At 39.2% G+C, this 16,517-nt stretch overlaps 1 protein-coding gene across 1 annotated transcript in view; it reads right to left on the bottom strand.

The window, feature by feature from the left end:
* Positions 1-16,517, bottom strand: part of SGK1 (serum/glucocorticoid regulated kinase 1) — a gene marked incomplete at both ends in the record, with an annotated part of 110,957 nt that overhangs the window by 20,956 nt on the left and 73,484 nt on the right. Inside the window, one exon of the mRNA XM_084257213.1 lies at positions 11,144-11,219. Within this exon, the coding sequence (XP_084113339.1) occupies positions 11,144-11,219 (76 nt within the window). The remainder of the gene's footprint in view (positions 1-11,143; positions 11,220-16,517) is intronic.

Here is a 16,517-nt window from a genome sequence, read left to right as displayed (position 1 = left end):
GTTCATAGTAGTTACTGATTATTCTTTTGATTTCTGCTGTGTCCGTTGTGATTTCTCCTCTTTCATTGATGATCCTGTTTATTTGTGCTTTCTCCCTTTTTTCCTTTGTGAGCCTGGCTAGGGGTTTGTCTATTTTATTGATTTTTTCAAAGAACCAGCTCTTGGTTTCATTGATCTTTTGGATTGTTTTTTTAGTTTCAATTTCATTTATTTCTGCTTTGGTTTTTATTATTTCTTTTCTTCTACTGGTTTTGGGGTTTTTTTGTTGTTCTTTTTCTAGATCTTTGAGCTTCGAGATTAGGTTGTTTCTTTGCGTTCTTTCTTGTTTCTTGATGTGAGCTTCTATTGCTATATATTTTCCTCTTATTACTGCTTTTGCTGCATCCCATACATTTAGGATATTGGTGTCCTCCTTGTCGTTCAATTCAAAAAATTTTTTAATTTCTTCTTTGATCTCCTCATTAGTCCAATGGTCTTCCAGTAGTGTGGTTTTTAATCTCCATGAGGTAGGAAAGTTCCTTGCCTTCTTTTTATGGTTTATTTCTAGTTTGATGCCTTCATGGTCAGAAAAGATGGTTGATATGATTTCAATCTTGGTGTATCTGTTGATGTTTGTCTTGTGCCCCAGTATGTGATCGATCCTGGAGAATGATCCGTGTGCGCTTGAGAAAAATGTGTACTCCGTTTTTTTGGGGTTTAGTGTTCTATAGATGTCTGTTAAGCCCAATTGCTCTAGGTCCTTATTTAGAGCTTTAGTTTCTTTACTTATTTTTTGTCTTGTTGATCTATCCATTGTTGATAGTGGTGTGTTGAAGTCTCCCACTACGTATGTGTTTTCTCTGATGTCTGTTTTCAGAGAGGACAACAGTTGTCTGATATATTTTGGTGCTCCTTCGTTTGGTGAGTATATGTTAATGAGTGTTATTTCTTCTTGAAGTATTGTCCCCTTGATCATAATGTAGTGACCCTTGGGGTCTCTTTTTATCTTTTTGAGTTTGAAATCTGTTTTATCTGATATAAGTATAGCTGTTCCTGCTTTCTTTTTTGGTCCATTTGCTTGTAGGATTGTTTTCCATCCTTTAACTTTGAGCCTATTTTTATCTTTTGTAGCTAAATGTGTTTCCTGGAGACAGCAAAAGGTTGGGTTTTGTTTCTTAATCCAGGCTGCAACTCTGTGTCTTTTTATTGAAGAGTTTAGTCCATTTACATTCAGAGTTATTATTGATATGTTAACATCTGTATTTGCCATTGTGTTTGTCTTTCCTTTGATTTTATTTATTTATTCTTTTAATAACTTTTTTTTTTGGCCTTCTTTCATTGTTATTCGTCCCTCTGAGGTTCTGGCTTTAGGACTCCTTGTAGTATTTTTTGGAGTGGGGGTTTAGTTGCAATGAAATTCCGGAGTTTCTGTTTGTCTGGAAAGGTCCATATTCTTTCTTCAAAGAGGAAGGAGAGCTTTGCGGGATAGAGTATTCTTGGTTGGCATCTGTTTTCTTGGAGTCTGTTGACTATGTCCCTCCACTCTCTCCTTGCCCGTAGTGTTTCTTCGGAGAAGTCTGATGTCAGCCTGATTGGTTTTCCTTTGAATGTTATCTGTTTCTTCCCTCTTGCCAGCTTCATTATTTTTTCCTTGTCCTGGATTCTTGGGAGCTTTACTATTATGTGTCTTGCTGTATTTTTCCTTTCGTCGTGGAAGTTTGGTGTTCTTCTTGCTTCTTGTATATCAATTTTCAGCTCCTTCTTCACATTTGGGAAGTTCTCTTCAATTATCTCTTTGAATATTTTCTCTGTTCCTACATCTCTCTCCTCTCCTTCTGGTATTCCTATAACTCTTATATTTCCTTTCCTCATGGAGTCAGATAGTTCCCGAAGTCTTTCTTCGTTCTTTTTCCTTCGTACTTCTCTTTCCTTTTCTGTTTTGGTTCTTTTTATTTCTATGTCTTCAAGATTACTTATTCGTTCTTCCATTTCATCTATTCTGCTTTCATTGCTTTTCCCAGAATTCTTTAGTTCTTCCATTAATTCTTTGATCTCCTGCATTTCTTTTACTTCCCTCTTTAGGGACTCAATTTCTTTCTTCTGACCATTGTTTTCCCTCTCTAGGGACTCAATTGCATTCTTCTGATCGTTGATTATTTTTCCCTTATCATTGTTTTCCTTTATGACTTCTGTTAGTTTTTTAATCACGGCAATTTTAAATTCTCTTTCTGGAAGGCTCAGAAATTCTTCCAAGTTATTGTCTTTGCAATCTGGGGGCTGGCTTTCTTTTTGTGGTGTGCTTTTTCTCTGGAGAGTTGCTAGGTTGCGTGTGGTTCTTCTCTTCCCTACTGTCTGTTTTCTAATTTGCCGTATGCGTTGGGACACTGTGTAGTTGGGACTGGCCGGCATCTTGGGTGGGCTTCTCTGTTCCCCTCTGGTTCTTCCAGGAGTCATCTGTCAGTTTCAAGCAGTCTTTACTGGAGAAAGGTCCCTGTTCTAAAATGCCGATGTAGGGACACACTCCCCTGTGCGCCTGGTCTGCCCCGGCGGTGGGTTCCTGCTCCCCTCTGGGCTTGGACTGCAGGCCAGAGGGGGTCTGGCGTGGGCGAACTTCCCCCGCTCACCTCTGGCTCCTGAGGAAGCCTTCTGCAGGTAGTCTTTACTGAAGAAATGTCCCTGTTCTAAAATGGTGATGTGGGACACACTCCCTGCGTGTCTGGTCTCAGGCACACTCTTCTGCGCACCTGGTCTGCCCCGGCTGTGGGTGCTCGCTCTCCCTGTGGGCTCAGACTACTTGTTCGGAAGGGGCCCGGTGTGGGCAAACTCCCCAGCTGGCCACTAGCTCCTTCAGGAGCCTCTGCTGGCTTCAAGTCGCTAGGTGGTGCCAGAGATCTCTCCTAGAGCCCTTGGGGAGCTGATTTTCCACCCCGTGGGACAGGGAGCAGAGCGGGGATGGTAGGGTACACCTCAACGGCTTTGGGGTGCTGTGTCTGCCTTGTGCCCCACCGTCGTGGGGAACCCACACCCCTAATTTCGTGCCCCGGGTCTCAGTTCCAAAGCCCTCAGTTCCAGGACGCGGGCTGTAGCCCAGTTCAGTGGGGCGGGAATGGCGCCTTTTGAATCCTGCTCCCCTGCCTGGGCGCCTTGTTCCTGCTCACTCAGGATGGGCCTCCGCTGTCTCCCCCTAATTTCGTGCCCGGGTCTCAGTTCCAAAGCCCTCAGTTCCAGGATGCGGGCTGTAGCCCAGATCAGTGGCGCGGGAATGGCGCCTTTTGAGTCCAGCTCCCTTGCCTGGGCGCCTTGTTCCTGCTCACTCAGGGAGGGCCTCCGCAGTCTTCCCCTAATTTCGTGCCCCGGGTCTCAGTTCCAAAGCCCTCAGTTCCAGGACGCGGGCTGTAGCCCAGATCAGTGGTGCGGGAATGGCGCCTTTTGAATCCAGCTCCCTTGCCTGGGCGCCTTGTTCCTGCTCACTCAGGGAGGGCCTCCGCAGTCTCCCCCTAATTTCGTGCCCCGGGTCTCAGTTCCAAAGCCCTCAGTTCCAGGAAGCAGGCTGTAGCCCAGATCAGTGGCGCGGGAATGGCGCCTTTTGAATCCCGCTCCCCTGCCTGGGCACCTTGTTCCTGCTCACTCAGGGAGGGCCTCCGCCGTCTCCCCCTAATTTCGTGCCCCGGGTCTCAGTTCCAAAGCCCTCAGTTCCAGGACGCGGGCTGTAGCCCAGATCAGTGGCGCGGGAATGGCGCCTTTTGAATCCAGCTCCCTTGCCTGGGCGCCTTGTTCCTGCTCACTCAGGGAGGGCCTCCACAGTCTCCCCCTAATTTCGTGCCCCGGGTCTCAGTTCCAAAGCCCTCAGTTCCAGGACGCAGGCTGTAGCCCAGATCAGTGGCGCGGGAATTTATATAATTCTTACATCATTTTTCATCTTTGCACAATGTATGCATTTTCATTATGGTTATATACCCCATAAAATTGCACCCCCCCTGATTTTGACTCTAGTCCTTTCTCTCCCTGCCCCTCCCTTCCCAACCCCCACACCCCATAGTGTGTCTTTAGTTTATAGTTGCTTGTTGATTTTGATTTTTACTTTGTATTGATTAGTCTTTTTCCTGGTCTCTTATTTAAGTTTTCTAAATTCCTGCCATGAGTGAGACCATCCGGTATTTTTCTTTTTCTTTCTGACTTATTTAGCTGAGCACGATCCCTTCTAGCTCCATCCATGTTGCTGCAAACTGCATGTGTTTATCTTTTTTGATTGCTGAGTAATATTCCATTGTGTATATGTACCACATCTTCTTGATCCAGTCATGTATTTTTGGGCATTTGGGTTGTTTCCATAGCTTAGCTATTAAATAGTGCTGCTATAAACATAGGGGTGCAGGTGCCCTTCGGAATTAATGTTTCTGTGTCACGGGTAAATACCTAGGAGTGGAATTGCTGGATCATATGGAAGCTCTATGTTTAGTAGGTCAAGAAATCTCCACACAGCTCTCCATAGTTAAAATCCACTTGATTTTAAACAGCTACTGCCATATTAATCTTTTGTGAACTAACAAATTAAGGAAAGATTTATTAAAATATGAGAAATATAACTTGGCTAAAGTTATGAAGTTGTGTTTACTCTACTTGTTAAATGACAAATTTCCTGGTATACCATTTTAGCCAAAATTAAATGTTATTTTATACTATGAAAAAAAGATTTTAGACAAGAAATGAATATTTTGGGTAAAACGAGCACAAGGAAACACAGTGTGAAAAATATTTTGAGAGTCCTGAGAAATCAGAAAAATCAGTCATTGTGAAATACCGTCAGTTTAGCCTTGAGTAAAACAGAAGAAATAACAAGTAATTTGGGTCAGAATAAAGAGGAAGAGAAAATTGTGTGTTTGACAAAGGCAGAAACAGATCTTGCTTGAACTGCAGAGCTTCAGAAAGCTAAACTCTTAATTTGCACAAAAGCAAGGAGAGGTGACTTCTCTGTGCTGAGCTAAACTGAGCCTTATTGTCTCACACACACACATTCTCTCTCTCTCTTTCTCTCTCTTTCTCTCTCTCTCTCTCTTTCTCTCTCTCTCTCTCTCTCTCTCTCTCGCAGCAACTGTAGCCAAGGTAGGATCAGATTTGACAAACTTTTGCTGTCAAACAAACATGACTCAAGTGCTATACAAACATAACTCTAAGTATCTTCAAACAAGAGTTTTGAAATGATATTTTTCTATTCACTGAAACAACCTGTCCTTGCACTTGGAACCCTCTAAACCAATGCAGTCATGAAAAAACTAAGAAGTGTTTTTGCTTTATAGATCCTTGCTTAAGAAGGCAAGATTTTATCTAGATGACTAGGTGATGTCTAAGGTTCATTCTAGCTTAAGGATTTTATGTCCAGTCATGTCAATTTTCAGAAAGCTATCAGTCTTTTGTCTGGGGATACAGAAAATAGAATAAAGTGAATGAAGAAGTTTGTAGTTCAGGGAGAAAAAAAGCAAGTTCTAGGTTTGGTAAAATATGAAATAGTTACAGGAATGATTAAATAAGATGTATTCTTCTTTCAACACATAGTTTAAACCCTGTTGGGGGCATGGGATCTATGTTCAGATTTGTATAAATGGCACAATTCTTTTTCCAAGTAAGAAGAGTTAACATATATAGATACAGTCCTAAGTAAGTACTTTTACCTGAATTATCTTTTTTTTTTAATTTTTATTTTTGCATAGAAGCACTGGGTTGTAGGCCAGAGGTGCAGGGTTGTGTGAGAATTCACCAGAGGCAGAGTGGGAAGCAGAACAGGCAGACTTACTGAAATACACTGCTGGGGCGGGGGCAGCGGGTGAGACATCAGAGGTCTGCTGTATTATATATTGGTTAGCTTCCTGGCCAGGGATTGAACTCAGGCTTTAGTGGTAATAATGCTGAGAGGTAAACCCCTAGGCTACCAGGGAGGTCCCCTGAATTATCTTCTTTAACCCATATAAGGTTCTTATCTAGGATTAATATATATTTTTCTTTTTGCAGATAAAAGAAATGGAAGACAAAAAGACAGAAATCATTTGCCTTGAGTCACATTGGTAGTAGGCAATGAGGTTGGTGGCAAACTCAGATGGACTTACTGCAGAGTTCACAGCACTAGCCACACCAGACTGGAAAACTCCAAGGCATGTGCTGGTCTTCCATGACTGACACTGGCTGCAGGGCGCTCTGACATGCATGGCCAAATGGCTAGTTGCTCAGCTCTGACGTAAGTCCCTTGACTAAAGGAGACATGGTTTAGGAAACTGAGGTGATTGTGGCTACCTGATCTAAGATGGAGGGAATCAATTCCAAGTTTGATTTAGAAAAGTCTGAGCTAGAGAAGTAGGGGAAGTCAAAAGTAGCTAAAGAATACAGAATTTGTATGATTATGTCTTATATACTTTCCAGAACCCAGTTCCATCTCAGAAATGGTGGCATTTATGTGGTCTCTGGAATTCTTCACTGTAGGAAAGATGACTTTTATTCCTGAGATACCAATGGGTTGGGTTTTTCTTTTTTCCCTTGTAGATAGGACGAGAACAAAAGAGATCTTTTACTAAGTATTTTCTCTCTAATTGCAAGAGGCAAAGTCAACAATAGCCAGAATGTTTCAGATAGAAAGTTTCTGTGTAAGGAAATTGTATTTACATTTTATCATGTTTTTCTTTTTTGTTAGATAATGCTATGACATTTGATATGATAAAGCAACTGTCTTCTAGATGTAAATATGAGAGTGTTTTGCTTTATAAAAATATCTAAATATTATGCTTTCTTCACTTTTTAAAGTTTATGTAATGAATTTATATATGCTCTAAAATACTGAAATATTACTGTGGTCCATATGTCTTCAAATTATGAATCATTTCATTTCTACATTTGGTATATAAATCATTACTGCTCCTTAATATGCATGAATTTTCTATCTTAGTATGCTTTCTACATTACAGATTTTTGGGCTGAATTTTAAAATATGATGAATCACTAGAAAATATACAGAAACAATGCATAGTCCTAAAAATATTGAGGAAAATTCAATTTCTCCTTGGGAAAAATTTGCACAATAATAAATCTTTCTCTTTAATTTTCATTTGAAAGAAATCTAGACATTTTGAGAATCTCAAAAATGTTAAAAGGAATCTCAAAATGTTAAAAGGAAATTTCATGTAAAAACCCAAGGAGAACACCAAGTAATTGTGTTTTATTGCCTGGTAAAATGAAGGCCCAGTTAAAATCATGGTCTTTGCAAAAGCAACCTTATGTTGAGCCACTTTAACATCTGACTTCTTCTAAGTATAGAACATTATCCATTATCAATAATCATAGTGGGAAAAACACATTCTGAAAGTGTGGGGGAGCTCATTCTACCTTGAAATTCTAATTTAAGAGGACAATACAGGCCACTGCAGGACTAGCAATTAAAAAAACAAAGGTGAGCAAAAACAAACAACTCAGGTTTCAAAGCCTAAAAACAAAGATAATAGGAAAGAGACTAAACTTGTGCAGGCTGTTTGCTTATTGTCAGAACAAATACTGGGAGTGTGTGAGAGTCAAGTACTGGGAAAAATATGTGGTTAGTAGCACGATGGGTGATTAATTTTCTTCCTTTTTCTATTTCCATTTCTATTCTATGATGAATTATTTACTACTTTTCTATTATGTAAAAAAAAATTACTTTTGTTTCTCTAACTACTAATCACTGCCTATGACAGCCAAGTGTGTCAGCCCTGGTCGTCCCACAAAAAGACACCCTAACACCTGGGCTATCTCACCAGATTTCAGGGTGAGCTAAACAGTAAATAATTTTTTACTTCAAAACAAAATTCTTTTAAATTTAAATTCTATTTCTGTGGAGCGATGGGGACCAGTTACCTCGCAATGTTTAACTCTATTTAGACTATATGTCAAGAAACTACAGATTAAATTACATAACTAAACTACTACCTGATGATGGCTGACTTTGAGTGGAAATATTCCATTCACTGAAATATATTTTCCATAGGAAATGATGTAACCATTTAATCACAATTATTTCAGGAATTGGTAAAAGTTACAAAAATAAAAACTAGAATATTGTTTTTCTAAAGAAAATGTTTATAGGCTCATGCATTTGTTTGCTGCAGAAGGATGAGTCACTTTAGCTATCTTGGAACTTAAAAGAGTTGAAAGCTTTTATGAAAAGGTTTAAAGTGATGATATACTGGAGTAGAAAAGGGGGCCTGGCAATGTAGAAGCCACTGAGGAAACAACTGCATTAGTTACATTTGAATTCTAAGAAAACTGCTAATAGATTAAAAGAATGTTTTACTTCCTAAACCTGAGGGAGCTACATCTTAAACAACATAGATTCCAGTTTAGATGCTCAAACTGATAAATACCATGGACTGGGGAAAAAAAAACCAAAACATTCAGCAAAAGATAATATGTTACATGCAGGGTAGTAATAATTAGACACAGCTGACTTCTCATCATAAATTACAGGGGGCGAAAGATCATGGGCAACATGTTAAAAGCAGTTTTAGAAAAACCACCCAGAATTTTGTATCTAGCAAAAGTGTCCTTCCAGAATGAAATAAAAACATTTTCATTTTGTAAGGGCATATCATGAAAATAAAGGAAAACTATGTGATATTGCCAGAAGAATCACTGCGTTATAGGAAGGAATTTTTTCATGCCAAAGAGAGATAACCCAAGAGGGAAACTTGGATCTGCAGGAAGAAATGAAGAACACCAGAAATGGTAAATACCTGGGTAAATATAAAAGATGCTTTTTCTTCAAATACATTGAATTGTAGGGATCACATGTTATATAGAAGCAGTGCGCATGACAATGTAAAGGATAGGAGGAGGGACAGGAAAAAATGGACTTATTGGTTAAAGTTGTCTGCAATGGTATATGCAAATTTAAAATTTATTAAACCTCTAAATCAATAGATATATTAATACTGAGGTCTAAAAAGTACTCAAATAATCCTAGAGAAGTTACAAAAGGAAGAATAGGCAAACAAAGAAAAGAAAGGACTATGAGAAAAACAAATACTAAGATGGTACAGTTATAAATAACCAGGTCAATAATTCCATTAAGATGTGGGGTCTGAACATTCCAAATGAAAAACAGAGATTGTTAGATAGAATTTAAGAAGAAAACCTAGCTACGTGAGTTCTATAAAAGAAACACTTTAAATGATAATACATGGCAAAGTAAATGGAAGAAAAATATACATCATGTGCAGAGAAGGCATAAAAAGGCTGCTTGGCTCTATGAATATTAGAAGAAATAGACTTGGAATAGAGACTTTTAATGGAGATAAAGGGAATTTTGCAATGATCGACTCATCAGGAAACCATAACAATTATCAAAGTGTATATGCTTAATATTAGAGGTTCAAAATGTGCCTCACAAAATTCACTGAATTAAAAGCAAAAGATAATTCCACTGTCATAGTAGGGATTTTAATATCTGTGCCTCAGTGATTGATTGAACAGCCTCTTTCCCCACCAGCAAAATCTTCAGACATGGCCCCGAGTCTAGGAATTAATCACTGGAGAGGATCTTCACTAGATGAGTGGCTTCAGGAGGCATGTGATTGTAACTCCATTGATGACACAAAAATAATAAAAAAAGTTTTAACGTGAGTGTTTCTGAAAGTAATCCTATTACCATTTCTCAAGATGTTTTGCATTAGTTTTTCTTATAACATAATTTCTCCAGCTCCTAAAAGCACTTAGGCTTCCTTTTCTAGACTCGCCCGGTACAGATTTCCTTCCTATTCCATTCTCTTTCCATCACTTCAAGAGTCATTTATTTTTTAATCACAATGTTTTGTTCTATACTGCTTCTTCACAGCATCTGTGTTATGTATCTTAAAGGCAATATTGACCAGTGAATGGCTTGTATATTTTGTTGTTGTACTACTAATGGACCACAATAAATGGCATAAATCAGCCAATTCACTGTCATGTATTTTCATCTTTCTTCAAAAGACAAAAAATAAGACAGAACAATTTTTTGACAGATGAAATTGATAATAAGTCTAGACCATAAGCCAGTCTTTGAAAAAAAGGCATCAGAGAATTTTTCACTCTCCTCCTCAACAACCCAATTCTGCTAATAGGCTTCATCTCTGGTTCTCTTTTATGAAGAAAAGATGAAAGCACAGATTTAGTCCAAGCTGCTTCTCACAGGAGAGCTTCTCTTCCTGGGAAGTGTGATATAGAACTGGGCACCAGGCTTTCCATCCTGCTCCAGGCTGCTGTTTTCTGATTGTGAGCTCTGGCTCTGCCAGTGAGGCCCTTTCAGCTTCTGATCTCATCTTTCACACAGGGACAGCAAGAGGCCTCCCAATTCACAGGGTTGCTGCCAGCACCTAGATTTTTGTGAATGCACTTTGTAAGGCTGTGAGGCCTAATACGAATATTAGCTCTCATCATTAGTTCTCCATTTAATTGGACTCTATTTAATTAACAAAGGTGAAAGCTCAGGAATCAGTCTCTTAATTCTTTTAGCTCCTTCTACTTAACCTTCCTTTTTAGTGTCTTCCCAGTGTCTTTACTTCATACAATTAGCCTATGGTTCAAGGTATTTTTGAAAAAGAATAAAAAGACGTCTTCTATTTCCTATAACAATGTACCTCACTCTTTGTCTGAATGTAAATTTTAATTACACAACCTGAAGCACATTTGATCTCAGACAGTGGTATTTCTCCGATTCTTACTAGATCTATACTCTTGGGTCAATAATGTAGTCATGTGTGCCTTCCACTAAGCATCCCCAAGTGTGACTCACCCTTGGTGTTCTAATCCCTTCTTTCTCCTGGAAGAAAAACACAAACCAGGGTACTTGCTCAACTCAACCTTTTCTTCTGTCTTCCATCACAAGTAGACTCATTCTTCTAGTTCCCCGCCCCCCAACACTCAGATACACTTCATAATCTATAAAGTTGCACCTGATCTATAAAACATGCTTTAGGAAATGAAAAGGAAGATACCACAAAGGGCCTTGTGCTGATAAACAAAAAATTGTTGTGAAGAATATTCAAGTGATGGACTAGGCATAAACAAACAGCATAACCAAAAATTTCCCGCAAACCTTGCCTATGTGGAGGGCTTAGTATAGAATGCACCCAGTACATTGTAGGACCAGCGTATATGTCCCCAATAGTACCTGAATCATCATTAGTCCAGAAGGCTCTTGGATCAGGCTTGGTCAAGATGTTGGCATGATTACATGGCTCTTTCACCTTGAAAACATAAGGAGAAAAGAAGTGATGTAAAAAAGTTTTCTCTGTTTCAGCTGGCTCAGGCCTATGGCCCTAAAGGCAAAATTCCAAGGCTGACACAAATACATAGGGTGCATCTGAGTCCTGTTTGGGTAACAAGCCATCCAGGTTTGTCCAGGCCTACTGGTTTTGTCACTGAAGTCCTGAATCCTTGGAAATCCTTCAGACCTGGGCAAAATGAATGGTTTGAGACTCTAGGCCTGCTGCGTTTTCAGTACCAGGACTCAGGGCTGGGTAAGCACCTAGGGGCTGATGTTCTGTCCACTAGCAGTGATTCTTTTTTATTTCAAGTATACACTATTGTGACATGTAACTTTCAAACATTTTCTCAACCAAGGAAATATAAATCTTAACGTTCAAAAGGACATTCCATTTATACATATTTTGTAGTACGATAATTTGATCACTGTGAAGTTTTTACTGTTTATGGATAAATTTATTCCATTGTAGTGATGGTCAAAGTACTTAAGAATGTCACTAAGTATAATTTAAGCTACACTGACTTTTCTTTTCCATAGCAAGACTACTGATGAAGGAAGCAGTCCATCAATTTATAACCTGACACAAGCAATTCTTCCTCCTGCCATGAACTAATATTTAAGAATGCATAAAATCCAGGACTTTGTAGAGTTATTTGCACCCCATATTCATTGAAGCATTATTTATAACAGCCAAGATGTGGAAATACTCTAAATGTCTATAGACAAATGAATGGCTAAGTAAAATGTGGCATATATATACATTGTGACTTAAAAAAAAGGAAACCCAGGGCCTCACTGGTGGCACAGGGGGCTAAGCACAGCACTGTGAAGCTATATGCAGCCTCTGCAGCATGAGTTTCATCCCTGGCCAGCCAGGGAGCTACCCACGTGGTGCAGCAGACTTCTCCTGTCTCGCCTGCTGCTCCCCTCAGCAGTGTATTTCAGTAGATCCACCTGTTCTGTTCCCCACTCTGTCTCTGTTGAATCCTCTCACCCCCCACACCTCTGGCTTGTACCCCAGTTCTTGTATGCATAAATAAATAAATCTTTAAAAAAAAAAAGGAAACCCTGCCATATGCTACAACATGTATGCATCCTGAGGACATTATACTAAGTGAAATTAGTTGTAATTAGAAGGACATATGCCACTTATAAGAGGTAGCTAAAGTCAAAAGCTAGAAGACACAAACAAGAGTAGAATAGTGATTGCCAGGGGCAAGGGAAGGAGGAAATAAGGAGGTGTTTTTGTTCAATGAGTATAAAGTTTCAGTCAAACAAGTTCTAGAGATTTGCTGAAGAACATTGTGCCTATAGTTGACATTACTGCACACTCAAAAATTTCATGTTAAGTGTTCTCACTGCAGTGAAAACTCCATCTCCCTATGTCTTTTCATTTATCAGATAGAATGTTTGATTCATAAATAAGAGCTCTGTATTTTATGAATGGAATTTTCTGGTAAGTTAATGTTTTTAATTTATAGGAAGCATGAATTAAAACTGTGGTTAAAAAAAAGGCCATTGAAATGAAACTCTCAAGAAAAAAAACATGAAGACTGGTTCCACCCCATGGATGACATTTTCAGCAGCACTGAGAAACAGCCTCAAACACCACCACGCAGTCTTCATATTAATTACCTATTCCACTATAGAATTACCTATTCCACTATAGTATTACTCCAGTTATTGCAAAATTTTTTTGTAAGTTAACCGAAATCTGGATCCTTGAGACTTTCCTCACTGGTTCTAGCTCACTCTCAAATTACATAGAAGAAAGCTACTCTCTTTCATTAAATAATACCATGAAAATTGGAAACTAGCTATTATGTCTCACTTTACTTTTCCATCCCAGTTCATTGATCTTCTTCCCTCCTATTATTCCTAGTGAAATGTTTGTAAATCTCTTTACTGAGGTCACTTTGTTTCAGAAGACAGCCTCTCTGTCAAGGGAGCTAATTCCATAGTAGTTCCTAAACCAAGACTAGATGATGCCCTTGGAGTAAAGACTAGGTTTTGAGGCACAACTCTTTTTTTTTTTAAAGATTTATTTATTTATGCATACAAGAGCTGTGGCACAGGTCACAGATGCAGGGGGTGAGAGGATTCACCAGAGTCAGAGTGGGGAACAGAACAGGCAGACAGACGGAAGCACACTGCTGAGGGGAGCAGGGGGCAAGACAGGAGAGGTCTGCTCGCCATGTGGGTTGCTCCCTGGTAGGTCAGGGGATAGAACTCATGCTGCAGAGGCTGTGGACATCTTCGTAGATTGTGTCGTAAACCTTTGCGCCACCAGGGAGGCCCTGAGGCACAACTCTTGAGGAGGACAAGTACTCTTTCCAGATGTGAGTGAATAAAAAGCCACCAAGAATCCATACATTTATCATACTATGAAAGTAAAGAATGTTCTGTTATTTAGTCACTTTTTTATATCTGTTTTTATTACAAGGGGGGCTAATTGATTTTATAACTATAGCTCCATTTGGAAAATTGCCATGTAGGAGAACTCTTTCTGCATTAAACTGTGATTACCTTGCGTCCTTGTGGTATTTGTCAAACAAATGCACTCCCCCAAATTTTATTTACTTATGAATGACTCGAACACCTTTTTAAAAAAAAAAATCAAGTTCACGGTCATCAAGAATTCCTTCCTGCTCTTTGTGTTATTATCAAGCAAGTGTAATATGCTATTCTTTATGATTCTCTAGCAGCAAAGTACTTATGACAACTTATCTTTTGAGCTCAGATAGTATATTTTCAGCACAAGTTTATACAAACCCATTAATAACTACATATACTGCAGCAGTTTATAAGCAATGCCCGATAACTATAATCAAGTTTTGTAGTTTTAGGTGCTTCACAGCAGTGAGAAAATTCGTTATTAGATGTCAACCCTACAAGCCTTCACAAGACCCCTGTGGATTGGATTGGAAGGAAGTCTGAAGCTGAGTAAGTGATCAGCACCTCCAGTTTGACTCCTGGCTGAGTCCTTACTGGGTTCCTTTATTCTTGCCTTACCTGGGAAAGAATATTCAATAGGATATGCACCTGAGAAGTATGAGGTGAGAGGAATTAAAGGATGATGATGTAACAAGAATAGCAGGACAGCATTATGGAGTCTTAAAACATTTTATTAAAGAATATTTCAAGCATACACAAAAGTAAGCATTAGAACATTAAAAGAACAGGGGTGCTTGAATAAGGAAAGAAAGATCTGGGTATTAGAAAATAAGGTTTATCATTATAACACATTTGAGAAGATGACAGATGTTTTAAAATTTTGGACTTGCTCTAGGGACTGAACCTGGGAATACATTATTAAAAATTCTACTAACATGAGAAATGAACCAAAGTCCTAATTCTATAAAATTACTGCAATTAATTGCAAGACAGAATATGAGGGGCCTCCCCAGTGGCGCAGCGGTTGAGCGCTGGGCTGTGAAGCTGCCTGCAGCCTCTGCAGCGCTGGTTCAATCCCCGGCCACAGCGGGGAGGGTCGCACATGGCGTCCAGACCTCTTCTGCCACCCACTGCTCCCCTCAGCAGTGTATTTTGTCAGTCTGCCTGTTCTGTTGCCCGCTCTGGCTCTGGTGAATTCTCTCACCCTTCCAGGCTTCTGACTGTACCCAGTGCTTGTATAAATAAATAAATAAATAAATAAATAAATAAATAAATAAATAAATAAATCTTTAAAAAAAAAAAGACAGAATATGAGTAAGATCGCTAAAGAGCACAGTTATGGTCATCATCCTCCATTCTATCTCTTCCCAAAATACATATTCATAAATATATCAATAATTTAAAAATTATTTTAAAATCCTCTGTGATGGCTACATAGGAAAAATAAACCAAAACATATAGATTTCTCTTTAATTTACTTTAGACTTCTTTATAAAAATTTATATATGACTTTCCATAGATCACTTTAGTAGCCTATGTTAAAGTCATCAGCTCTTCCTAAAATACAACAGAAAATTTCAAAATGCTTATCTCTCTTTTTTAAAAAAAGATTTGTATTATTTATTTATGCATACAAGTGCTAGGATGTAGGCCAGAGGTGAGGGGGAGGTGGGGTAGTGAGAGGATTCACCAGAGACAGAGTGGGGAGCAGAACAGGCAGATCTACTAAAATACACTTCTGAGGGGAGCAGCGGGCGAGCCAGAGAGGTCTACTGCACCATGTGGATAGCTCCATGGTGGGGATCGAACTCGGCTGCAGTGGCTGCCAATAGCTTCATAATGCTGAGACCAGGAGGCCCAAAATGCTTATCTCTTGATAGCAAGGGATATTAGTTCTTTCTCATCTTAGGCTACATGATTTTCCAAGTAAGCTAGAGTACTTTATATATAGGGCAGTAAAATTTTCTTTCTCATACTGCTTTCATGAGCCTTTGGAAAGTGTCTCCTGGACTGTATCATAGAATGTAAAGCCATCCTGTAAATACTAATTTTGAATTCCGTTCTTTTTATCCAAGAGGAAGAAATATCTTCCTTGATTGTTTCTTTCAGATAAGTTTATTACACCCAAAAAATATATATTGAACATTTAAGTCCAAGATACTACTCCTGTTGTTAGCAGGACATAAAGCATACTTGCTGATTTCTAGAACTTTATATTCTGATTTGAGAGCAGGACATCCAGAGTAACATGGAATCTGAGATTAAGTACCTCTATACCCAGTAAGAACAATGTGGTAGAGCTTTTAAATTCTGTCAGCATTTAGAGTAGGAAGCAAAATTGTGGGCAAAGCAGTTAAGCAAGACTTTAAGGAGGAGGTAGGACTTGAACAGGTTTTAAAATACTGGCAGCATTGGGATTGGTAGGCAGGCAGCAGAAAGGCATACATGGGGGCAAGACAATACACTCAGAGGCGTGGGAGCAAAACTTTCCAAGGTGTGTTAGGCAACTGTTGGTTGATCAATTTAATGAGAGAAGTGATTAGAAACTAGGAGAAGTCAGATGGTGAAAGGCTTTGACTATCAATGCATTCTTTATTCAGGTAATGTAGGAGACTTGGCAGTTTGTAAGGAAGACCAGAATTAGTAAAGACCAAAGCCGAGATTAGGAGACAGCTGTACCAACCATCAGAGCAAAGTCAATGAGAGGTGATGAGCATGGGAACTATGAAAATGTGAAGGGCAGCTGGAATGATTTGATGAATGATTGACTGGAAATGAGGGAAGATGAAGGAATCCAAAATATTTCAGAGCTTTGGAACTTAGTTATCAGGAGGGCGGCCAAATGCGGTCACAGCTGTCTAGTGTCTGGCAGCTCAAGAAACAG

This window comes from Talpa europaea (assembly GCF_964194135.1).
Source record: "Talpa europaea genome assembly, chromosome: 2".
NCBI lineage: Eukaryota > Metazoa > Chordata > Mammalia > Eulipotyphla > Talpidae > Talpa > Talpa europaea.
The sequence above is the reverse complement of the archived record's forward strand: the minus strand, read 5'-3'. Positions and strand labels throughout refer to the sequence as shown.